This window comes from Pangasianodon hypophthalmus, chromosome 24, assembly GCF_027358585.1.
Source record: "Pangasianodon hypophthalmus isolate fPanHyp1 chromosome 24, fPanHyp1.pri, whole genome shotgun sequence".
NCBI classification, from domain to species: Eukaryota; Metazoa; Chordata; class Actinopteri; order Siluriformes; family Pangasiidae; genus Pangasianodon; species Pangasianodon hypophthalmus.
Genome location: NC_069733.1, coordinates 5,573,885 through 5,600,534, shown reverse-complemented (window position 1 = coordinate 5,600,534; position 26,650 = coordinate 5,573,885). Strand labels below are relative to the sequence as shown.

Genomic DNA, 26,650 nt, shown 5'->3' with positions numbered 1-26,650 from the left:
ATGGAATCCAGACCACACCCTTTGGGTGTTCTGTGGTGAGGGTGTGTGAAAATCTACCCAGTTCAAGAATGACCTACCTCTACATCTTCGTGTTAAAAGCTTAAGCTAAGTTTGACACTTTCCATATGATTCAGTGAAGAATAGAATCAATTTGGGGAAAAATCAGTCTTCCTACTACAGTTTGGGTAAACAGTACATATAAAGTTTGAAACAAGCATCTTGCCTGCTCGGTTAGCCTGTAGAGTCTGCCTCTTTGTGTCTAACGCTGTTCAGACCTGGCATTAACATCGGTGTTCCGATCACCAGAGGACAGCCAAGACAGGTAGCCGTTCACACCTGCTGTTTTCATGTGTCTCGACTGCGTCTCACTGACCACTTGTGATCGCTTTTCGTCAGACACAGGGTTGCCAAATATGCCAAAAGCAACCCGATGTCGCCTACAAACCCAAATAAGCTACTAGCTAATACCAAGCGGAAACTCAAAAGACTTGTTTATATTTAGCAGTCGGATGTTTTTTCCTAATTAAACTGTTACTATTGTCAGACCTATTGTTGTTATAGAAAATTAATCAACCGGACAATAAAATCCACCCGTTACTTGTATCAGCAGGCTGAAGAGTACAAAGGTAGTTGGGTTGAGCGTGAAAACAGCGAACTTGGCAACACTGGTGATTAGGCGGCTGTAGGAGTCGCATCGAGACGCGTTAGCGTTCACACTATGTAGTATGGCCACAGGCGTCCCAGATTACTTCTACACGGGTATTTTGCGCCGTCCGCTTGTGATCCGATTACCGGAGACAGATGTTAATAGCCTACCTTATCTGGAAAAAGCGGTCCAATTAATTTTATTTTTGTCACGCGATTATCTCTTGACCATGAGAACTGGGATTCGCCTTCAGTTGGCACATCTTATTGTGCTCTCTTCCAGGGCTCTAATTTCGGACACCAGGAACCACGAGATTTTTTGTTTTCGCACGAAGTCCGAACTTGGACGCACTCAGTGTAGTTTTCTTCGAAGACCATCTGCGGTAGCATCTGTTCTTCTTTACTGGACCATTTGGACAGCAGAGCATCGTGTTGAAGAGTGTTCTATAAGCGCTGAGCCAGCTTTGATTCAAAACTATATGTCAGTATGTCATGAACGAGGCATCTGGGATCTACATAAAACATCATCTCTGCGCCTCAATATAACTCTGCTTTTGGAGCCTGACAGTCCATGTGACTTTCGACCAATTGCCCATGGCAACTTCAGGTGGCATAAGTACTTAGACACAGGCTATCAGGTGGGTTCTGAGACCAGAATACGCCAGAAGCGCGCTTGGATCTTACCCGGGACCCTGTGGTGCGGCCGCGGAAGCCGCGCTGGTGACTACGAGCAGCTGGGTGAGTAGGCTATAGCTTACCTGGAAGGTCAGTAATACTTTTCCGTCACAACTTTCATACAAAATAATTTAGTAAAGTTGCCGCAAATGTATCGTTCTGTAATACAAAACTTTCAATGATTTAAGAAAGCTCGCTGCTTCAAACTTATATATTCAGTTTATAATACCGGAAAGCAAAAATAATCGCTGTAAATTGGTTTCGTGTTATTTATTACTTGTAGGTATGTTTGAGCGTGTCGACAGATGCTGCCGAGAGCATGATCACTGCGACAGCATCATTCGCCCCTTCACTGTGAACTTCGGCGTGTTTAACCCAACTCTCTTCACCATTTCACACTGCGACTGTGACTACAGGTAATAGCTGCTTCGCTTAGGGCATGGGTTTGCATTCCATCCAAAACATCTTTATAGCTCGCAGCAAGACTCCTGAGAGTAATAATTTATCATCTTGTCACCTGTATATTAGGCAGCTCTCTTTCTCGTACGGGCATGAAACGGAAGATTTTAAAATGACTGAAAAGATCAATCTTAAAAAATAAAGTTGCAAGAATGTTTCTATACACAATATAAAATACATTTCACGTTTGGTGGATGATTCTTTAAATACTTTTGTTAGTTTTCTTAAGTTTATGGCAGGTAGTTAGGCGGCATTTAGGTATACTGCTATATATTTTCGTATCAAAGCATAGTTACTGTTTTGCACCCTTTTCAGATTTGTATAACTGTGCAGCATTATTTTCCATTTAATTTCAGTGAACTTGGTGTCTGGATCGACAGAGTGGTATAAAGTCAGAAATATCTTGCATATGTATTTTCAATAGCCATGCAAATAGCTATGAAGTTTTTTTTTTTTTTTTTTTTTATGCAGGTCTAATAGCATATTTTAGAATGCCCTGTCAGCCTGGTCACATAATTCATTTTTGTGTTGTAATTTCAGTTAAAGAGGAAGTTTCTATCAAAATTTGTGTATTTTTTGTCTTTACCTATTTATTAGGTTTAAGCAGTGCCTTCTAGACATTAATGACACAGTCTCAAATATGGTGGGCTATACATTCTTCAATATCCTTAAACTCCACTGCTTTGAGCTTATCCAGAAGAGAAGGTGCACCAAGATCAACTGGATTGGAATGTGAGTGTTGAATAAGTGCATTAGTCGAGTGAAATGCTAACAGGGTGATTCAACTAAACAGCCTTCTTTGCTTAGAATTAGTTAACGTATTTTAACAACTGTTATTTTTAGTCAGGGGTGGACTAAAACAGCTTTGAGGTTCTGTTTAACCACAAAACTTGAAGACTTTTTTTTGAAGAGCTACTGTAAGAAATGTCTGACATTATTCGCATTTAATTGATCTAAACAATTTACTGTGAAGTTTTAAGGGTAATTATCACAAGCTTCTTCTTAAAATTAAGGTAAGCTTTTCTAGGGACTCAAATAATCACCTAGACATAGATTTTACCACTGTAAGTTTTGCTTTCCATATTCCATAATTTTATTATTAGATAATATATAGATGTCATTGTGGACTCAGGAAGGCATAAAAGACAAGTGAAGCACTGATATTGAAAGATCTTAAGTTAAACATTTGGTTGCATGTGTTGACTTGCTTCTTTGTGCCCTCTAGCAACACAACCTCATCTTTATTCCCTTCCCATTCCTTTCCATTTCCATTGTCAAAGATATCATCTTCTGTTAACAATTTAAAAAAAAAAATGCAAATTTTTTTGACTCGTGTACAGGTCTTCAGGTCTTTAATTTTTTCTTATAGGTGCACATCAGATAAGGTTGCCCCTTATGCAATCCTCAAACATCCAACAATATATAATGCCACGACTTCAAACGCTGGTATTCCTGAGCCACCAGTTTGTCAGGGAAAACCTTCAGCTACCACCAAACAAAAAAAGATCAAACTTAAACAAAGAAAGCAATCAACATCTCAAAAGAGCTATGTTCCAGGAGCTTCTGCAGCAGGGCATACATTTCTCTTGAGTGAAATTATTGGGCAGCCTTATAGTAAACCAAAGACAATTTCACCAACGTCTACCACAGGACAGCCAAATTGCCTGATGAACTTTAACACAACATTGTTCCATCAGAAATCTAAACTTATAAATCAAAGAACTCCATTCTCAACAGCAGCAAGTACTGTTCATGTGCACACAACAACATCTATAGCACCTACAAAACAAATGGCTACTCCATCAAAGAAAATTACACCAAACAAAAGCAAAAACATTACTCAATGGCCCATTACCACAGTACAAACCAAGCTCATCAAAAGATATAAACCTCTAACATCCAAGCTGAATGTTGGCCCACATGGAGGTGATCATTTCCAGCCAAAACAACAAAGGGGAAAGGATGGCAAGCAGGACAGTGCATCTTTACATGGCACTGTATCTCCAAACTTCATAACATTATCTCTGGCTAGCAAACTTCCAAGGACTAACAAATTCTTTGAAAGCATGTCACAAACAAAAAAGGAGACAAATTTTCCAAGTAGAAAAAAGGCATCCAATGCAGTATCAAGCAGAAGTCACCAACTGAACACAAGCAAATTAGAAATGAAACAAAAAACAGCTGAAGTCAGCAAACTACCTAAGATTTCGAATAACACCAACTCTGCAACTTATAAATCAACAGGTAAAGCACTTATTTATGTGCATTTTTATGTACCTTTATGTAGTTAAGAGTAATAAATGAGTCATATCATGATTTTGTATTAAGTGGCTCCTAAAATTTGTTTTCCTATATTATTAGACATAATAGCATTTATTATTATAGAGTGAAGAATGCCTTTTATTGAAAATGCATCTACATCTTAGCTATTGTCATGTATTGCAAATATAAACTGCAGCAGCCATGACCGGAGGCTACAGGTATGTACTGTATTCTGTCTCAGTGTCTATATATATATATATCTTAACATTCCTGAGATACCAGTGAAGCGTTGGCGCCTCTGGACCATGTCATTATTCAAGCTAATGGATTTCTGAATTAAATGTATGCTCTTACAAAATGCTTCAGGTTGAACTATTTGGGAATTAATCAGTTTACCCGTAAGGTAAGAGTCTTCAACGATTGTGTTCTTAGAGAGTCTTAGAGAGTAGATTACATGAATTGCATTTATAGCTTTGAAGCACTTTAAACTTGCACTTATACATCTTTTATCTAGGTTTTCAATAAATAAATTATTATAGCACACTCCTATTATGAATATTTTAATCATTGTTGTGAAGGCTGTATATATAGTAAATAACAGCAAGTTCACAAATATCAGATTTTATAAGTAGATTAGTAAACTACTTATCCTATCCTGGATTACTTAACAGCCGAAAACCTCTTCACTGATCGAATCATTTTGGCAAATTGCACATATTTGTATTTATAAAAGAAGTCAGATTTCTAGATTATTGACAGGTTGACAAGTGGAAACAAGTTGGCTGAAGCTGTCAGTGCCCTAAAATGGTTCTTTTTTCTACACATGTACAACTATATTTACACACATTTGTCACCTAGAATTTCAGATACAGAGACAGCTGTGGATTTATTGCTTTTGTTCTCTAGCAATATGTGATGTAACCAGCCATTTGGATGACTGCAAATATAGGATCCATCCCATGGAGAAGTTATATGGACATCATAACACAGAGACAACTACAATCTACCATTGCGATTGCATACACAGGTCATTAAATGTGACAGTAACAGAAAAAACAATCAAGCATACATTACACTGTTGATTCATATGCTTTACCTGTAATGTACTTGATGTACTTTTTCTAACTGCTTAATCATACAGCACACCACCACCCCTTTCACACTTTCTTCTTCCTCACAGGTTGACTGAACATTTAAAGCAACTGGAGAGCATTGCTTTACTGGAGAAACTTCTATGGAAATTTGTGTCCATGTCCTGCATTGAAATACCAAATACCAAGGAATGCAGCAATGATACAAGGTTTGGAAATGAATAATAATGTATTAACCAGTGCACAAACATTTTGCACTGGGTTTGCATTTTAGTCCCGTGGTTCTCAAATTGGGGTCCAGGGACCCCAAGGGGTCCATGAAGCATAGCCAGGGGGTACAGCATATCACAACCATTATCAAAGTTAATAATTCAATTATTGTAATTATCAAGTTTGTTTGACTGGTCACTTGAGTTGAAAGTTCAATCCAAACCTCAATAACTCAAAAACAAATAGGCCTATAAGTAATGTCAACCTGAATCTAATTAAACTTAATAATCAAAATGTGTTTTGTGTCATGTGGTAGAAGTAGATGCACACAATCCAGGAATGTAGGACAAAAACAGTGGTCAAAAAATGTGCGAATGGGCAATCAGCAAACAGAACAGACTAGGAAAACCAAAATCTCTAAACCTAGTTTAAACCTCTAAATCTCTAAGCCAAGTAAGAATAACCAGGATATCAAAACACTGTGACTAAGGAATGGCACATCAGGAACAAGAACTATGAACATCAGAGTGGTGGTTGGTGTGTGTGTATATGTAGAGGTGAGCAACGATAAAGTCCAGGTAGTCGGGGAACTGTGAACGTGACAGAGTGTGTGTGCTGGGAACTGAAGTTCATGTTGGCCATGTTTATAGGCTCTGAGTTGGGTTGAAAACTGGAGTTCAAGGTGGCCATTTTTGTAGTTTGGGGTGGAGTCTGAGAATTGGAGTTCTTTGCTGATTATGATGTAGACATGACAGACCCCCCGTTCAAACAGCTCACTCCAGAAGTAGATTGTCTCTTGGGCCTAGCTCAAGAAGCTTAATGTTCAGAGTGACGGGTATAGAATTTGTTGCAAAGGAGGGGGTCTAGAACATTTTGGACTGGTACTCAGCATCGTTCATCTGGGCCTTAACCCTCCCAGTCAATAGTGGAGATTGCCGCACTTACGACATGAGTTGAGGACCTCCTTGACGACATGAAGCTGGTTGCCACTCAATGTCAAGGGTTTCTGGGGTTGCTGTAAGTGAAACACTAGCCGCTAGTGGGCCTGGGGTGTCAGCTTTCAATCAGGACATGAATGATGGAGCTAGGCAAAAGTGACGGGGCAATTCCAGCTTGTTAGGTCACTTCGTTAATTAGAGGTCTTGGGTTGCCTGGTTCATAGCTTGGGTCCTCTCTTCTGCATCTGTCAGCAAACTCCTTATAGATGGAATAGATTCATATATCGCCTATGTAGGTGATCACAAACTTGCCTAGTATGTCTTGAAGGATGTTGTTAATGAGACACTGAACACTAAAGGTGCACAAGAGAGGCCATAAGGCATGATGCAGTACTCAGAGTTGCCAGAGTTGGTGCTGAAGGCTGATTTCCAATCATCGCACTCTCTGATGCAGATAAGGTTATGTGCACTTCGCAAGTCCAGCTTGCTGAGCATGCACGCCTCTCAGATTTGATCTAGGGCTGATGGAACCAGTGGAAGGTGGTAATGATACTTTATGATGACTTGATTTAATTCCCGATAGTCAATTCACCCCCCTATCTTTTCCACAAAAAAAAAAAATCCTGCTGATGAGGGCGACATGTAGGGTCAAATGTAGCCCTGTTAAAGTACCTCGTCAATTTAGTCTTCCATTTCATTTCTGATTCTCAGGGGCTGTCAATGGGTAAATGTGGTTGCGTGGTGGTGTGATGTCTACCATGAGCTCTATGGCACAGTCGTAAGCACGATGAGGGGGTAAGCCGCTGGCTTTACTAAACACATCATGGAACTCATGGTAACAGTTGTTAGTTTCCACCTGAGTGGATGTTCAGGGACTCTTGATGAAGGTGGATGTGGTCAGAAGCTGTGGGGTTCTGAGGCATCCACCATGAAAGTGAGGGGACCAGAGGATGATTTCTCTCTCTGCCCAGGAGATCTGTGTGTTGCGAACATGCATACAGGGAAAACCAAGGATGATGGGAAACTTGGTGGTGGTGATGAAGAGGGATATATGTTCTTGGTGGAAGGTGCTGACTTGTAGTTGAATGGGTTTGGTGTGGTGCGTGATGGCACCACCTCCAATTGGCCCTCGTCGAAGGCTTGGATTTGGAGTGGTGACTGGACAGGTTGGGTGGCAAGGCATATTTTGTCTCCTAGAGCCAATCTATGAAATTACCCTCTGCTCCTGAGTCAATCAGTGTTGAAATGATGGAGCAACCTTCTGAGTGTCTTATCTGTACTTTTATGGTAATAACTAGGCATGAAATGAATTGAATAAGACTCACCCTTGCTGAGAAATGGGATGAGCTAATTTGCTCACAAAGTGGTTGCATGGCCAGCGGTAGAGGACATTTAGGGCATTGAATGACCTGGTGCTTGGAGCTGCCGCAGTAAAAGCAAAGTCCTCCACTTTGCCGCCGGTGCCATTCAAAGGTACAGAACTTAGTTTGACTGACCTGCATGGGCTCTATGATGCTTGGGTTAGGAGAGGGGTTTTCTTTAGTGGGTGATCTGTCTTGCCATTTCAGAAGCTGGCCGAGACAGATGGCGATGAGCAAATCTAGAGTGGCCTGGTTGCCTTGGCAGGCAGGCTCCGTTAAGATATCTGGATGTAATCCTTGTCAGTATGCTGCATTTTTAACACTGTTTCATTCCGTCCACTGCAGGCAGCCAGTGTCCTGAACTCTAGAGCATACTCAGCAATGTTCCGCTTGCCCTACTTGATGTAGAGGAGCTTCTCCCTGATTTCCTTTTCTTTTTGGGAGTGATCAAACACTTGTTGAAAGCATTCTATGAAGCCTTCATAAGATGAGACAGGCTTGCCTTATTGAGACCAGATTGCCCAGGTGAGTTCTGTAGGCTGTGAGGTGGGTTGGGAACTGGAGTTCTTGTTGGCCATGTTTTTAGTTCAGGTAGCAGACTGGTAGTTGGAGTTCCTTGCCAAGTCTTGTGTAGACAAGACATTTTGTTATTGTACACATTCAAATAATGTGCCTAATACTTAAATAGCTGGATTTTGTTGATAACGTAAATCTTTACAGTTAAAGGGGTCCCTGGCTGAAAACGGTTTGAGAATCCTCGGGTAATGAACAAGACCATTTATTTTCCTTTTCAGCTTTACTTTGTGACAAAATTTTTTTTTTATGTTCATAGGTGTTCTACCATCCTATACACGGCAACAGAATTAGAATCTTCACTGATCAAACTGGAAGGTCAGGTTACAGTAAAAAATAGAAAAATACCTACAAATAAAAGAGGCTCCAATCAACTTTACAAACGTTGTCTTAGGATTTTACGTCCTAGAAGCCCAAAACATGTAAAGCATGGTGCTTAACTAGTGCCAACTGGAAACGACTGAGTGGAAATATTTAAAATCAGTATTCTTATGTGTAAATTTCTTTTTAATTTCATATTATACTCATCAGAGGAACCCAGGCTATTAAGCCTGGGTTCCTCTGATGAATATAAATACAAATGGAATATTGTGTGAAAAGATGGATCTCAAAATCATACAGTCATTGTTGGAAAGGGTTCAAATACACAAAAATGCTGGAAAACCAAAGAATTTGTGGGACCTGAAGGATTTTTCTGAAGAACAGCAGGCAGTTTAACTGTTCAGGACAAACAAGGGACTCTTGAACAACTATCAGTAAACAAAAAAACACAGCTGTGGATCATTCAGGTAACAACACAGTATTAAGAATCAAGGGGATGTAAACTTTTGAATGGGGTCATTTTTATAAATTCAACTATTATTTTCTCTTGTGGACTATATGTAAAAATCTTTTATGTGAAATATCTTATTCAGCTGAGCACTAAATAAACAATAACATGCATTTTGTATGATCCCTCTTATTTTGGTAAAATAATAAACATTTTGCAGATTCTGAAAGGGGTATGTAAACTTTTGACCTCAACTGTATATGTGTCTTTTGTGTTGGAAGTTCTTTTGTCTTTGATGATGACGTTTTTTTTTTCCACAAATGACATTTTGTTTGCATTTATTTCAAATATTTCTTAGGCATATCAATAATTTTGGCACATATATTTTTGATAGAAAATAATATATAAAAAAATTAGATCTACTGAGAATGTTTTTATGTTAGAACTAAGATAACTGTTTTCCCATATTGTTCATTCATTCATCTTCAGTAAGTGCTTTATCTTGTTCAGGGTTGCTGTGGTTCTGTGGATATGCTATAACATAACAATATTTTTTTCTATTTTTTCTACGACAAATATGCTATTATTATTATTATTCTTATTCTTATTATTATTCTTATTATTAATAATAATATAAAAAAAGCGGCTTTACATGCTCTCTATTTTAAGATATTTAATCCGATTTCTCATTGGTGCTTTTTAACTGTGTGTTTATGCAAAGCCGCAGTGAACGCTGGGAAAAATTTGGCTTCCAATAATATAGCATCATGGCGTCACACTGACACCATTATAGGTTTATCTTAGCTTACAAATAGATAAACAAGCGTTGGATAATTAAAACAGTATATAGAGTCTGTGTATGCTGCTTAACTGGTTGCATTGCACTGTGTAGGAGAGTATATCTGACGACCTGTCATCTTTCTGAAATACCGGAGTAAAATTTGCGAGCTTAAGCAGAGTAGCAGGTCGGCTTTCTATAGTTAGCGCTCATTGTAGCTTCTCGAGCTAAAGCTAAAGGCAGATAGCTGGCTAAACGGGCGGAGTCGACACTAGTACCGCTATAGTTTCTCGAATAGTTGAATTACAGCATAACGTATACAACCGGCTAGAGCTTAGTCAAAACGTCGGATACTTAGTTTTAATGTTCGTCAGGTTAAGGGTATTCTTCGGGGGAGAGAGATGGGATCAGGGGCCCTGGATTCGACCCAGTGGTTGTCCGTGAAGGAAGAGACTATTTTTCTTCACGATGGGCTGATGCGGGTCACGGACCTCGCCGAATTGCCCAGCGAACTTGGAGTCTCTGAACAAGGAGACACCGAGCAGGAGGTAAACTTCACCCTTTGCTTGTTTAAGTTAGTCATTGAAACTATGACTTGAATCGTCCTCTATTATTGATAGTTGTAGGCCAGGCTGAGGCGTTGGGGGTGGCTCATAGCCACCAGTGTGGACTTCCACCTTCATCTGACAGGCGGATGCTTGCCCTGTAAACACGCCTCTGTCTGATCGCCCGTCATGAGCTAGTTAGCCAAACTGCGGAAAAACATTCCCTTATAACGGTAACCATGTAAGATTATACTGCTGACTAGTTAACAAGCGTAGACGAGGTTAGCCGGCTGGTAGTGTAGCTTCCTCGCTAAACCTGTGTAAGTTATCAAAGCTGACCGATTAGCTCAGGCTCTGTTACATAAGCTTTTTATTCACTTTGTATGACGGTAATCAGATATTAGCTAGACCTGGAAGCTCATGTTAACAAATCTAGCCCGCTAGCCAACCACATAATTTGTGTAGCTAACTACTGTATGTCACCTGGAATCAAAGCTGGTGTTTGAGCATGATGTTAGCAGTTTTTCAGCCACGCAGGGCGTGAGTTAACGTAATTAGTGTTACAGCTTGTTGGATTACAAATGGAAAAACACGGGAAACTGTTTTATTGTCAGTTAATTAGATTATTCGTGTCTTTTCGGTGCAATTCGTACAGCTATGTACGCTACCTTGGGTGCTTTGTGTAGACAGTCAGCATCTTTCATCTAAATATAGCTTGGCAAGCAGCTAATCCCTGACACTTTAGGCCAGTTGCTCCTGTCAAGAGTTATCAATTAGTAAAGTTATACTCACACTTATACTCTCATTCCCTTTATGGAAATACAGTTTAGCATTTCAGAACAACAGTACAGTTGTAAATCTAAGATGGAAGCTGTTTCTTTCTGCATTAGAACAAACTGTTGACCTCAGTATTATGCAGGACTTTATTTATTTATTTATTTATTTATTTATTTACTACTAAAGTTAATTATCCAACGTAATTCATGCCGAAATAGTAGTGTCATGAACATGACATGTCCATTTAACCTTACTGCAGTTTAAGCATAGCCAAGTCTACAGTGATTTGCAACCTGAACCTCCAGAGGACTATAATAACCTTGTAAGAGATGGAGGGAAGATAATGGAATGGCAATAGGACACACAGTGTAGAATGTGATGTTGTTACAGAAGTCAAATTTGAGACATTTAGGACAGACCCCAGTGTAACACTGGGCTTTTTCAAGCAAAACTGTGCCATGTTTGTTCAAATATAAATTATATTCAAAGAAAAGAAAGTGGTGTTTTAGAATAGCTGAAGAATACTATAGAACTGAGACAAACTTGTGTAGGTACTGGACATGCACTACATTGAGGGCTGTATCTAGGATTTGATTCTAGGAAATTATCTAGAGCAGGGGTTTCCAATCTTATCCAGAAACAGCCGGTGTGGGTGCAGGTTTTCCTTTGAGCCAAGCAGAAGCCACACCTGATAGTCTGTTGAAAGTCACTGATTAAACAGCTGGAATCAGATGTGGCTCCTGCTTGATTGGAATGAAAACCTGCAGCTGCACTGGTCCTTTCTGGATAAGATCATCCCCGATGGCTGTACCATAAAGCAAGCTTAAAAACCTTGGGGTTTCAGTATGACAGCTAGCTTCACTTAACCAAACATTTACACGCAGGCTTAATCAGTATCAAGATGTGGGTTAACAACTCGTTAAATTGAGCTTTAAACTGGCTTTAAAAAAAGGGTGGTGCTCCCACTGGCTCAAATGCTTGTTGTAAAAACTGGAGCTGGAGTTCATTAAGGTGTTTTTTTTTTTTTTTTTTTTTTTTTAAACGTAGGTGACATTAACACTTTTTAGCAAAATGTAACTTTATTTTCAAAACATCTTCTACATGATTACCATTTCTTTGTAAACACACACAGAGTCGTCGCTCCCACTCATGATGAACTTGTGTTAACACATCTTGTGTTATGCATGTCCATCGGAACCTTGCGACAGCTTCCTGATCCAGCCATGAGAATAATTTCAATACATTCTTCTTTTATCAAAGGCCTTCTTAAAGGCTATCTGAAAAAATATAACATAAACTAAGTATGAAAAATTTTGGAAGACATTTTGGTAAAAAGTCTTAATTTCCTCTATGTATGGAAACTTTTGGGACACCCTGTATTACAACGGCTTCCTGACTTTGTAAATGCCTAAGTTATAACAGATAACATTTTATTTTAATTCACATGGCAATTAAAGTAACTGTGATTGCAAATAAAATAACTAGCAGTAAATTGTCATTAATAATTGTGGCTGCAATCCCAACTGTGTTAGGCAGTCTTGGCAGCAGATAAAGAAAAACATAAAAATATAAAAATATTATACATGATGGTAACTAGTGGTCTTAAGCTACTTGTTTAAAAGTTGTTCTCCATATACTCTCTTCTTTATCTGATTGTTGTGCTTATGAGAACATGCTCTGGTGATATTTCTTACAACTAATAGGAAAAAGAATTTAAAAAATGATGGTGGGCCTTCCTCCCTCCAGATTATACACTGGTTAAAGAATTGGCACTTTAATGGAGGACCATACCTCTGAATTACCTCTTCTGACCCAGATGGCTCCAGCATATCAAAGTATGATGCAGAAGTTGAATAGAATAGAATAATTATGATGCAATAAAATGTTTATTTTAATAGTTGTGTAAACATTAACAAGTCATCTTTTTTCTCTTTGTTTAATAAGACTGCTATAGCTTCAGAGCACTACACATGAGGTGACTATTGTTCGAGCACAAGTGAGTTTAATGTATTCAATACATTTATTGTAGGCAACTTTGAACATATTACAGATTCCCCAAAGTGGTGGGGTCAAAGATGATAATCATGATACAATCTGTGTGATCTGAGAGGTCTATGTGGGTACTCATTCACTGCTTTCACATGAAATTGCCACAGTATTCTACAATAAAGTCGGGTAAGTTCAAATTTCTCTAGTAGCAATATTATTTTTCCTGCTTAATCCATGGTGTACACAGCAACAGACTTCCTCCTGTAGGCATAGCAGGGTAACCTCAGAGTTAATCAATATTTTAAAAAATCTGAATTATTGAGCATTTGAACATCTCCCAGGTGTGGGTAGTTTTTAATGTACTGGTGATATACAGAAGAACCCTAGAAAGAGACATAGAGTATAACCTCTTGCAATTTAAATAAATCAAACTGTAAATTGAATAACTGGATTATTGAAAAATGGTATAGTATTGCCAGGTTGAAGTGGACTTTAATGTACATAATCTTAATATCTTAATGTGACCTTTCCTTTGCTTCTTCTCCTTTGCAGAAAAACTAATCACTAAATTACAAAATAATTGGTCAAATAAATATTTTGGCCACTGTTTAATGTTTGGTGTTTGAACTGTAACATAAATTCATTAAGTAACAAAGAATTGTTCAGCAAATCAGTCTGATTGTTCCATGGTGACAGGATGCACCAAATCTGGGAGTTTCTCCTTCATGATTGTGCTTATACACATGCCTTGGCTGGGTCCACACTTAACAGTCTTAAATAATTGAAGTGTGACTTGAGAATCCCAATAGAGGGGGGAAAAAGGTCTTCTGGGGTTCTATATTCATGCACCCACAGGGATGCTCTAATAGTGATGTGTGTGCAGTCCAGTGCTGCGATTACTCTGAGAAATTCTAATAGGCTACAGAAGAAACAGAAAACCCTCACCGCACACAATCTTACTTTCTAGCTCTCTGATTGGACAGGAGGTAGGCTTTATACATGCTCAGTGTCGTTAAATTCTACTTAACCTTCCCCAGAGCAAGTTCGGCATGTGGAGTCAGTTAGCCATCGTCATGGTACGGTTAAGTCAGAGTTTTAGCCAAAGTTAACTCATTAACCCTGCAATCCTGCTTCGTGGTACACTCCTCCGATCTAGAGTTTAGGCCAAAACATCAGAGACTTTGTAGGGAAACTTGGAAGCTAACAAAAGTATAATATGAATTTTGTGTGTCAAAATTATTTATACAACACATTCAATTCAATTCATTTTTATTTGTATAGCGCTTTTTTACAAAGGTCATTGTCTCAAAGCAGCTTTACACAAACAAAAGTAAAGTGAAGTGTGTGTGTGTGACGTCTCTGATGAGCAAGCAGGGCGACGGTGGCAAGGAAAAACTCCCTGAGATGGTGATAGGAAGAAACCTTGAGAGGAACCAGACTCAACAGAGAACCCATCCTCATATGGGTTTACACTGTAGTGCGCGTGTGTGTGTGTACAATGTGCGTTTGTGTAGTCCATAGAAAACAGCTGAAGCGTCTTCGTGGCAGTGTGAAGCATTGCCGGTGGACAGGTCCAGAGTGAAGGGGGGGGGGGTCTGGATCACCGGCAGCTCGGGAGTGTAGCTCGGCAGAAAGAGAAGGAAAGTGGTTAGGTACACTCACAGTCACCGTGTGGAGATAAACCTTAATGAGGAGTGCAGGGGACTCCGGCAGGACTAGCTATAACAGCATAACTAAAACTAAAAGGAGAACCAGGGGGAAACACAGACGTGAGAGATCCCCAATATGTAAGGCATACAGTCACTCTGCCGTCACAAACCTGAGTGACTAACGAGAGTGAGGAAGACAGGATCCAAACACACCAGATCACCATAACACTCAACATCCACGAGTCCCCCAGATCTACTCCTTTGTCTAAAGCACTAAAACACTAGTCGCTAAATGCTAGGTTAAATAAATAAGTCTTCAACCTCGACTTAAACACTGAGACCGTGTCTGCTTCACGTACATTAACTGGGAGGCTATTCCATAATTTTGGGGCTTGGTAAGAGAAAGCTCTGCCCCCCGCCGTGGTTTTGGCAATGTGTGGTACTGATAGACAGCCTGCATCCTTAGAGCGAAGTAGGCGCGGCGGAACGTAAGGTACTAACATATCGCTTAAATACTGCGGAGCGAGACCGTTTAATGCTTTATAGGTTACGAGTAATATTTTAAAATCGGTGCGGAATCTTACTGGGAGCCAGTGTAATGTAGATGAGACTGGCGTGATATGCTCATACTTCCTAGTCCTAGTAAGGACCCTTGCTGCTGCGTTCTGAAGTATCTGAAGCTTATTTATGCATCTAGACGAACATCCAGATAGTAAAGCATTACAGTAATCTAATCTGGACGTGATAAATGCATGGACTAGTTTTTCAGCATCACTTAGCGAAAGCATATTTCTAATCTTAGCGATATTTCTGAGGTGGAAAAATGCTAACCTGCTTTTAAAAAAAGCATTAAATAATTTTTTTTTCTTTGGTGTATATTAAATATATTTACATTTTTATCAGTGTTTTTTCTTTGTTTAAAATTAGGGGTAAGATTTGTATTAGATTGGTAATGTCTAATATTGAACATAAAATTAAAAATTACAGGTAATGGTTTTGAGATAAAAAAAAAAAAATCAGAACTCTAAATACAAATCTTAAAAATTCAAATTAGTGTGTCACTAGTGTGTCAGACCACTGAGGCTGAATGCTGAATTTGAACACTCTGAAAACATCATCTTTTGCCTCACAGCCAGCATTCATATTTTGTCTGAAAAGTGGTCTGTTACGTAATATGTTACTTTCTTCACTGACATACAAACATTCTTCTGTAACATTTATTTTTGGTTGGAAAATCTAAAACGTTTTTACTGACCCAAATCCTGGATGCCTCACTTTTGGCCTAATTGACAGAAATCTGTATTTTGTAGCCAGCTCACTTAGTGCTGGCTCCAATAAAGTGTTGCACAGCAGTTAAAGAAGATGCCATGGCAAACGGTACAGACTTGGACACCATGTAAGCCATTACAGCACTTCCTCCTTTTATACAGCTCTATTTCATCTTGATTGAATGACTGGTCTTATTTATAAATTTTTGGATTTAATTTGACTTGCTTTCTTTATTTTTTCATATTTAATATTTCTTTAGTTAATGCCATTAATATGAAAAGTCTGGGTATCACAAAATCTTCATTAAATTTGTGGGCGTAATTGAAATAAATAAGCAGTTTAAACCTGACAGTGTAATCTGTATATAAAAGTGCAGCAACTCACCACAAATTAAATGATGTAAACCTTGATTGATCAGTTTCAAATTAGTTAGTACTAATTCTTATGCACAAATTTACACACACTCAGGAGCATGAGTAGGATATGAACATTTGTGCAAACTTACAGGATTTTCATGAATGCTAGATTTCTTATGTAAATGTTCCTACGAATGATTTATGCATAAATCCGTTTGTATCCAGCTTGACAAATAAGGCCCATTGTTTTTAAAATAAATTGGAAATTTTTATATTGAGCCTGATAATCTCTGATTTAACACATCCGATATCTTTCACATCATCCTACAAATTTATCGCACACTGCATTTTTTTGATATTGTGCAGTTCTGATTTTTCAGTCTCAAATCTGTAACCCATTATTTTCAATGAAATGTTTTTAAAATGTAATTTTATTAAATACATCACCAAAAAAAAAGAATTTTATTTAGCCTCATACACTCATTGATCACTTTATTAGGAACACGTTTATACCTACTCATTCATGCAATTATCTAATCATCTGGCAGCAGTTATTGCATAAAATCATGTGGATACGGGCCAGCAGCTTTGGGTAATGTTCACATCAACCATCAGAATGGGGAAAAATGTGATGATTTTGATTGTGGCATGATTGTTGGTGCCAGATGGGCTGGTTTGAATATTTCTGTAACTGCTGATCTCCTGGGATCTCCTTTTCACACACAACAGGCTCTAGAGTTTACTCAGAATGGTGCAATAAAGAAAAAATGTCCAGTGAGCAGCAGTTCTGTGGATGGAAATGCCTTGTTGATGAGAGAGGTCAATAGAGAATGGCCAGACTGGTTTGAGCTGACAAAGGCTACAGTAACTCATATAACCACTCTGTACAATTGTGGTGAGCAGAAAAGCATCTCAGAATGTATATGTCGTACCTTGAGGTAGATGGGCTACAACAGCAGAAGACCACATTGGGTTCCCCTTCTGACAGCCAAGAACAGAAAGCTGAGGCTGCACTGGATGCAGGCTCACCAAATGGACAGTTGAAGACAGGAAAAACACATTGTGTCAACAGTCCTGGTTGGTGGAGGTGTTGTAATGGTGTGGATAATGTTTTCTTGGCACACTTCACTCAATCATCGCTTGAATGCCGCAGCCTGTTTGAGTATTGTTGCTGACCATGTGCATCCCTTCATGGCCACATTTTACCCATCTTCTAATGGCTACTTCCAGCAGGATAATGCACCATGTCACAAAGCAAAAGTCATCTCAAGGTGGTTTCATGAACATGCCAATGAGTTCACTGTTCTTCAGTGGCCTTCCCAGTTGCCGGATCTGAAGCCAGTGTAACACCTTTGGGATGTGGTAGAAAGGGAGATTGACAGTATGAAAGTACACCTGAAAAATCTGCAGGAATTGCATGATGCAATCATATCAACAATCTAGACCAGAAACTCAAAAGAATAATCTTCTTGAATTCATGCCACAAAGAATTGTGTCTGTTTTGAGAGCAAAAGGAGGACCTACCCAGTAATAGTGGCTTTTGTGTTGGTAGAGTACTTTACTGTTCTAATAATAATATTAATTATAGTGCTTGTGTTGGCAGTTGGTTTTGTTGTCCGGTTAATTGCCCTGGACAACAAAATGATGGACGTCTGATGATGGAAGTTTCTATTTACAGCTTATGAGGAGGCGTGTTTTAAAATTATGTAAGGTAATGTACAGTGGATATAAAAAGTTTAAACACCCCTGTTAAAATGGCAGGTTTTTTTGAATAAAAAAAAGAAACTAAGATTAATCATGTCAGAACTTTTTCCACTCTAAATGTGAAATTACAATCAGACATTTTAGGGGGAAAATGGGGGGGGGGGGGGGGGGGGGGGGGGGGTTACAACAACCTAAGTGTGCACACCCTAGGTTATTGTAAGTTTTTTTTTTTCCTTTTTGCCTCCTGTAAAAGTTTCTGATTGTTTTTCACTTTATTTGTGTACTTTGCAATTGCACATTAAAGGTGAGAAAAGATCTGACATGATTTATCTTAGTGTCATGCTTTTGCTTCACAAAAACCTGCCATTTTAAGTTAAGATTCAACTTTATTGCAGAGTAGGAGTACAGAGCCAATGAATTGCAGTTTTTCACATATCCCAGCTTGCTAGGAAGCTGTGGTCAGAGCACAGGGTCAGCCATGATATGGCACCTCTGGAGCAGATGTGGTTAAGGGCCTTACTCAAGTGCCCAACAGCAGCAGCTTGACAGTGCTGCAACTTGATCCCCCAACCTTCCGATCAGTAACCCAGAGCCTTAACCATTCAGCCAACACTTCCTTAACAGGGGTGTGCAGAATTTTTTATATCCATTGTATATGTATATAAATGTTTCATCAGTCTGTCTCAGTTGTAAAATGTATAGTGTTTAAAAGGAATTTGAAATGTTAAATAATTATTTTCTAAAAAGCTTTAACATTTTGGTATATTTTTTCAAGTGTATTAGATTGACCTAAAATTAGCTGGGAACTTGATAATTCTGGTGTTTAATTTATTTTGTGACTTTAGGATATTCCAGTGAGGACATGTTCAGTTTTTAAGGTAATAAAGGAGTGTGTAGTCTTCCAGAAGGGCTGTTAGTTAGCTGATTAGATGAATCAGGTGTGTTGGAGAAGGGAAAGCTGTTTTGAACATCTCTGATGGAGACAATTAAATATACAGCCTCCTCCGAAAGTATTGCAATGGCAAGGTCAATTATTTTTCCTATACACTGAAGACATTTGGGGTTTAGATCAAAAGATGATAATGAGATGATAGATCAGAATTTCAGCTTTCATTTCCTGATATTTACATCTAGATGTGTAAAACAACTTAGAACATGGCACCTTTTGTTTGAACCCACCCATTTGTTCAAATGATCAAAAATACTGGAACATGTGACTGATGAGTGTTTCTTGTTGCCAGTTAGATTGATTGTTTAATCAATTAGTAGCTCTGAATGTCTCCTCTTGGTTTGAGTTCTGGGTTTCACTTGTTAACAACAAATGCAGTCTTCACAAGGATAAAACAACATGAAGACCAGAGGGCTGTCTGTGGGAGAAAAGCAAGCCATTTTGAAGCTGAGAAAAGAGAGAAAATCTATCAGAGCCATTCCAAGCTGTGTCAGCCAAGAAAAACAAAAGCAGTTGATGACAGAAACATTGTGAAAGCTGTAAAGAAAACCCCAAAAACAACAGTCACTGTCATCACCAACAACCTCCACAGGGCAGGGATGAAAGTATCACAATCCACCGTTTGAAGAAAACTTTGAGAACAGAAATATAGAGGCCATACCAAAAGATGCAAACCATTCATCAGCAGTAAGAATCAGAAGGTCTGATATGAATTCACAAAGAAATACAGAGATGATCCCGAAAAGTTCTGGAACCAAGATTAACCTCTACCAGTGTGAAGGAAAGACCAAAGTGTGGAGAAAGAAAGGATCTGCTCATGATCCAAAACATACGAGCTCTTCGGTTAAGCATGGTGGAGGTAATGTCATGGCTTGGGCTTGCAAGTCTTCTTCAGGAGTATGCTCACCAATCTTTATTGGTGATATAACTCATGATGGTAGCAGCAGAAGAAACATTCTGTCTGCCAGAAGTCTGCACAGAAATGCATCCAATCTAATTGGGAGGAACTTCATCATGTAGTAAAACAATGACCCAAAACATGCTGCCAACACAAAAAAGGACTTCATCAGTGGAAAAAGTGGAAGGTTTTAGATTGGCCAAGTCAGTCACCAGACCTTAACCCAATTGAGCATGCATTTCACCTCCTGAAGAGTAGACTGAAGGGAGAAATCCTCAAAACTAACAACAACTGAAAGAAGCTGTGGTACAAGCCTGGAAAAGCATCACAAAAGAAGAATGCAACATTTTGGGGTTGGGTCGCCAGCTTGATGCATTCACTGCAAGCAAGGGATATGCAACCAAATATTAAGTGTTATTTACTTTAAGACCATTTGGTCCAACGCTTTTGCTCATCTAAAAATTGGGTGGTCTGGCAAAAAGGTGACATGTTCTAATTTCTTTAACATATCTAGATGTAAATATCAGGAAATGAAAGCTGAAATCATCTCATCTATCATCTCAAATCTGACCTATCATCTCATATGTGGACATGACCTTGATCATTTTTGCTGACCTCTGTTGCCCATTGTGTTTACATGCGTGTTTGTTTACATAAGAATGAAGGTCACCAACATTTAACCATTCACGCAGCTTCTGTCCTATTGTCTGCTCTAGGGCTGTCAAATTAAAATTCGAACTTCGAATATTTGTCGTATTTTAGATAAGAATGCACATTCGAATGCAAAAACGTACTGTTGAAAAAATGAGATGCAACATATTAACAATGAAATTCAGTATATTTTGTCCTACATCTCGGGAACCGTAAGTCGTACATTCAAAATTCTTTTTCCGCTTATTTCTTGGCTTCTGTTGAATTTAGCTAGACCCTGTCCATTAATTTCCGCCATGATGCATTTTTTGCTAATATGCATAATTTGCAAGACCTGCTTTAGTGAACTAGTCCTAGGATTGTTGACCGATTTTCACAAACATGGTGTCAAACTATTCAGGAGTGTGAACATCAATAATTATCAAAAACATGTTGACATTTGTAAACAATATGGCCGCCACATGTCAGTCAATACTAACGAGGCATGAATGCTTGTGTGCATCCAGATGAAACTTAAAGGGTATATACAGGACAAAATTCTGAGGTCATTTGCAAAGTTTTGGGTGTGGCCTTGCAGAGGGGGCTTGAACTAAGGTCCAATCATGCTGAAATTTGGTATGGTGCATCATTATGCTAATCTGTAATTTTGATGATGACCTAATTAATTAAAAAAACATGGTCGCCACAGGCCAATCAGATTTCAGTTGGCTTTTGACAGGGTTAACACTCAGCTATTATCACGGAACTGAAATGATAGGCTTAAGTATGGACCAAATACTGTCTGATGCAGTCTCACTCAAATGACCACTGGGGGTGCAATTTATGTTTTTCTTATAAAAAGGAACATATCTCTTGGAGCCACAGTGAAATTTCTTGTTTGTGCTAATTCCTTGGCTCATGCAATATAAATTTGCTTGAGTGAATCATTTATCTCCACCCACTCTAATTTATAATAATTTGCAAAACATACTTTTTCAAACTAGTCCTAGGATTTTTGTTGGATTGCCACATATTTGGTGTTAAAATTCTCAGGAGAGTGTGATCCTTAATAATTATCAAAAACGTTGAAGTTTGTAAACACTCTGGCTGCCACCTGCCTATCAACCCAAATGGGGTGGAGCTAGTTTTCTCAAACAGCTGTATTTCATGAATGCCTGCACGGAATTACACAAAACTTTAAATGTATGGCAAAGGATTCTGAGGTGATGTGCAAAGTTTGGAGCATAACCATTGACAATTAGTTAAGTGGAAAAAAAATAAAAATAAAAAACTTACAATAACCTGGTTGCATAAGTGTGCAGGGTATACTGTGAACAGAGTATGCTGTTCTTTTGGTGATGTGTTTTTTTTTTTTTCTTTTTTTTTTTTTTTCTTTTTCTTTTTTTTTTTTTTTTGCGCACCAAACATACCTTTTGGAATTATGGAATTATTATACCTTTTGGAATTGGAGCTACGATTTTTTTTTTTCTTTTTTCTTTTTATTTTTTTTTGTGTGTGTGAGAAAGGGCTTCCGTCTAGCCACCCTACCCTATAGCCCAGACATGAAGAATATGGAAGATTGTTGTCACATGCAGAAAGTAATCAGTACTTGTCAGATATTAGTGCAGCTCCTTTAATGTTGCCATACGTCTATTTGCAGCCTCTCTGTTAAGTTTTTGTCTTGTCCTTTTATAAATTTTGGAGGGATGTCCTGTTCTTGGTGATGTCACTGTGGTTCTCCGTTTTCTCCACTTGTTGATGATGGCCTCCACAGTGTTCCATGGTACATCTAATGTTTTGGAAATTTTCGTGCCTCTCTCCTGATCGATACCTTTTGACAGTGGGACTCTGTACAGGCTTTGTAAACGCTTTGCATACCATGGCTTCAGCAGTCAGATGAAACCAAGAAAATCCTATAGAAACAGCTGGTCTTTAGTTGGGGTTAATCAGAATAATTTCATTAACAGCTGTATAATAATTACTTTGAACACGAGATTGAATGTGATCAGTGTTCATTCTGAACACAGCCACATTTCCAATTATAAAAGGGAGTGCACACTTATGCAGCCAGCTTGTTGTAAATTTTTTATTTTTCCTATTTTTTCCTAAAATGTTTCCAATTGTTTTTCACTTAGTTTTTATACTTTGTAATTTCACGTTAAGGGTGGAAAAAGTTCTGACATGATTTATCTTGGTTTGATTTTATTTTTTACATCACAAAAACCTGCCGTTTTAAGACGGGTATGTACACTTTTTATATCCACTGTAAATTCAGATAAGTGTTTCTCGGGAACCGTATGTCCAACTGAGCTTAAATTTGGTGTACTGCATCTCTGTGCTAATCTGCAAGTGGATTTTTGTTGATGACCTGATTATTTAAAAAACATCAAGTTTCAGCAGGCATTTGACAGAGGTAATACTGAGCTATCCTCCCAAAACTTGAATGGTTACCATTCAAGGACCAGTTAGTAAATGCGGTCTCGCTTAAATTGGCCACAAGGGGGTGCTCTTCATTGCAGATAAAATCAAGCATATGTCTTGGAAATAAGTTGTGTATTGTAGTTTCTTTTTCTGCTGATTCCTGAATCCACCAGTTCAGCACTGCAAAACCTTAAGCAGCAGTCCACACTAGGCTTGGGAGAGCACATGCAAAATCCTGATAGTGTCGCCTGTGTCTTTGTTGGGTTGTGTGCTACAAAATTATTATTATTATTATTATTATTATTATTATTATTTGAATTAAAGGACAATTCTGGCATAAAACTAGAATTTAATTTATTTGTCAATGTATTTATTATTTTGTTGCATGGGATTGTATCACTTAATATCAGCATTTTAACAGAATTTGTGATTTTGTGTTGTTTTTCTGTTTTCACCCATTAAAGTAGTAAAACTGTAATACCCAGCATGCAATACACGAGTGCGTATTCAACCATTGGGAATCCCTACTGTGATCAAACAAGGCAGACCTTTGAGTGAGACACATTCCTCTCATGCTGATGCTTATTCCCGGAAATAAAACACAGTGGTATGGGATAATGTGATATACGATGTGATAACATTGTGACATCATGGAAAACATAACAGGAATTTGGTGAATTTTAAAAGCAAGCCAGGCTTTGTTTTCTAAAATGTCAAATCAGATCGGACACTTTTCCAAGCCAACAGAAGACACCTGTGGTTACGGGTAATTAGGAAGGTTAATTCTGGTCTGAGTAGCTTTGTCTTTGCAGTGCCCATTTCAGTTCAGTTAAGTATCATATCAGTAAAATTTGCATGCTAAGAATTTAACAAGCTTAGCTTGCTAGTCAACTAACATACCTAATTTATATTGCTTTGACAAACATACATATCTCTACATCAATCCTTACTGTGGAGTTGTCTGTAATGGACCAATGGCCATTTATCAATCTTATAGTAAAGTTGTGTGTAAATGTTTGCATAAGCCAAACCAAGCTAAAATTGTCTGCCGGTTATACAAAAGTTTCAGAAATGCTGATTTTCTTCATGCTTGGGTATGTGGATCACCTGTAAAGTGCAACACGCATTTCCAACAGAATTCATTTGCATTTAATGACACCCAAAAACTCCATAATAGTTAATGACACCCAAAATCTCCATAATAGTTAAAGTGCACAGACTGCTGGGAGCATCAGGGTAAACCTTGAAAGGCAGAAGTGGAAATTATTTTGATTTACTTCTAAGTCAATAAAAACATGGAATGTATAATAATAATAAGCACTGGCTAAAGCCACCGTCAGCTGAGGCATTAGTTTAGGGCTTATGGCTATGTGGCCCATCTTCAGTTTATATGGCTCTATTTCTTTTGTTGTAATCTAATAATTAATTTTATTTGTCCTAATTTATGGGTTTGTGTTGGCTTGCTTGTATTTTTTTTTTCATTCATTTTTTTCATTCATTCTCTAATTGTTATTATGAAATGACTTTTTCAGAAGTGAAATGACAAGTTTTCTTGATATTCTTAGTCCTAAGAATAAACCTAATAAACTATCATGAGGATATATTTTTGGTCTTGAAGTCGCTCTGGATAAGGGCGTCTACTATGTGCTGTAAACGTAATAAAAAAATAAGCAATTAAATTAAATAAAATTAAACTCTATAGTATATTCCATATATAAAAAGCACTAATCCATGCGAATTATATGATTTAAAGTCAAGGTTTACATTAGGGTAAGTCTTTATATGCATAAATTGTCACACACTCAAGAGCACGAGTTGGATGCAAATGTTTTTTAGAATATGCATTTTTTTAAAATTTATTTTTATGAATGCACAGCTTGCACAGTTGATTCTGCCGGTCACCCAGTGGGTCCACCTCATGCCCAACCACTTTGGTCATACCCCTAATTCAAGTTGGTAGTGTGCATATGGAAAGCCATTATCTGTATAAAGTGCTTAAAATGGTGCATTGAATGCTATCTCAAAGTGGCAAGTACAGCATTATTAATATATAAAATCTAATTTGTAGTTGTATAATTTGTGCAAGTATATTACCTTAACTGTAGTCAGAAAAATATTTTAGAGCTTTGAGTCATGACTGACTGAGTTTCTGTTTGATTGCTAGCTGACATTGGCTAATCAGTCATGTTAATCAAAGTAATGTAACTGGCTAGTATAATGTACTAACTGGAAATATGGTGGTAAACAGCAATCAACATTTACACTCAACCTATTTTGAGGAAAAAAATTGCTGTTATCCGTGATTTTCATTTAACTCTGACACCTGCAGTAAGTTACTCATCTGAATAGAGAATTGCACTCTGTCTAGGGAGTATGTTTAAAAAGGAGTGTCTGGCTAAATGTAACAAAGCTACTTCGAGTGTTATACAGTCAATAGTAATTTGTAAATAAATTTAGCTAAACCCCAGGTTTATGCCAGGGTTTCCCAAACTATGGGTTGTGACCTCACTGATAAGCTCTTTCTCTCTTTAAAATTATCTGCTGTTGTCATGATTGTTGTAATAAGCCGGGTTTCAGATCAAAAACTCTGGCCTTACATTCAAAAGTATTTATTAATCTAGAAAATCCAGAAGACTGGTATGCAAAACAGACCTTTCAAGTAAGATTGAAGCATACATGAGAGGTTTTTAAAATTCAAACACTAACTGTAATAGGAAATGCAGTTAGTGTTAGCACTCAATAATGGCCTAGAATAGTACACAAGTATGCAATTTGAAATAGACTCACTGTCTACTTTATTAGAAGCACCTGTACATTCATGCAGTTATCCAATCAGCTAATCATGTGGCAGCAGCACAATGCAAAAAATCATCCAGATACAGGTCAAGAGCTTCAGGTAATGTTCATATCAAATATCAGAATGGGGAAAAATGTGATCTCTGTGACTCTTGTGGCATGGTTGTTGGCACTAGATGGGCTGGTTTGAGTATTTCAAACTACTGATCTCCTAGGAATTTCACACAGAACAGTCTCTAGAGTTTACACAGAATGGTGTGAAAAACAAAAAACATTGAGTGAGCGACAATTCTGTGGACAGGAACACCTTGTTTCGAGCCACCAGGAAGGTTATAGTAACTGTAATCACCCTTTACATCCATGGTGAGCAGAAAAGCATCTCAGCCTGCACAAAACATTGACATTGAGGTGGATGGACTACAACAGCAGAAGACCACATTGGGTTCCACTCCTGTCAGCCAAGAACAGGAATTGGAGGCAACAGTTGGCACAGGCTCACCCAAACTAGACAGTTGAAGATTAGAAAAAAAAATCATCTGGTCTTTTTCCAGTCTTCAGCTGTCTAGCTTTGGTGAGTCTGTGCCCATGATAGCCTCAGTTTCTTGTTCTTGGCTGACAGGAGTGGAACCTGATGTGGTTTTCTGTTGTTGTAGTCCATCCACCTCAAGGCTCGTGTTCTGAGATGCTTTTCTGTTCACCATGGTTCTAGAGAGTGCTTATTTGAGTTACTATAGATTTCCTGTCAGCTCAAACCAGGTCATTCTCCTTTGATCTCTTTAATCAATGAGGTGCTTCAGCCTTCAGACCCTCCTCACAAAGGATGGTTTTTGTTTTCTCACACCATTATGTGTAAACTCTAGAGACTGGTGTGTGGGGGTGTGAAAATCCCAGGAGATCTGCAGTATC

At 38.3% G+C, this 26,650-nt stretch overlaps 2 protein-coding genes across 8 annotated transcripts in view; both read left to right on the top strand.

Moving 5' to 3' along the window:
- LOC113542489 (group 3 secretory phospholipase A2) lies at positions 1 to 9,161 on the top strand. 3 transcript variants are annotated; one of them, XM_026940063.3, is made up of 7 exons: positions 12 to 1,383; positions 1,604 to 1,736; positions 2,377 to 2,511; positions 3,149 to 4,023; positions 4,948 to 5,068; positions 5,222 to 5,341; positions 8,474 to 9,161. In XM_026940063.3, the coding sequence occupies exons 1-7, from the start codon at positions 726 to 728 to the stop codon at positions 8,652 to 8,654; spliced, it is 2,223 nt and encodes a 740-aa protein (XP_026795864.3). In that variant the 5' UTR covers positions 12 to 725; the 3' UTR covers positions 8,655 to 9,161. The 3 variants fall into 3 exon arrangements, with proteins under 3 accessions (XP_053084855.1, XP_026795864.3, XP_053084854.1); XM_053228879.1 differs by having other exon boundaries at positions 1,290 to 1,410; XM_053228880.1 differs by lacking the exons at positions 3,149 to 4,023; positions 4,948 to 5,068; positions 5,222 to 5,341; positions 8,474 to 9,161 and having other exon boundaries at positions 1 to 1,383; positions 2,377 to 3,142.
- A 555-nt stretch (positions 9,162 to 9,716) lies between these two features.
- Positions 9,717 to 26,650, top strand: part of LOC113542328 (probable E3 ubiquitin-protein ligase HECTD4) — a 161,291-nt gene continuing 144,357 nt past the window's right edge. For all 5 annotated transcript variants that reach the window (XM_026939767.3, XM_026939764.3, XM_026939765.3 and 2 more), the window contains exon 1: positions 9,717 to 10,309. In XM_026939767.3, coding sequence (XP_026795568.1) covers positions 10,163 to 10,309 — 147 coding nt within the window. In that variant the 5' untranslated portion in view covers positions 9,717 to 10,162. The remainder of the gene's footprint in view (positions 10,310 to 26,650) is intronic.

What these genes read in the sequence shown, in the direction of transcription:
- LOC113542489 (XM_026940063.3), top strand. Translation starts at nt 726, where the DNA reads ATGGCCACAGGCGTCCCAGATTACTTCTACACGGGTATTTTGCGCCGT. An exon ending in CATTGCGATTGCATACACAG is followed by an intron (nt 5,069 to 5,221) that starts GTCATTAAATGT and finishes TCTTCCTCACAG; the next exon opens with GTTGACTGAACATTTAAAGC. An exon ending in GAATGCAGCAATGATACAAG is followed by an intron (nt 5,342 to 8,473) that starts GTTTGGAAATGA and finishes TTATGTTCATAG; the next exon opens with GTGTTCTACCATCCTATACA.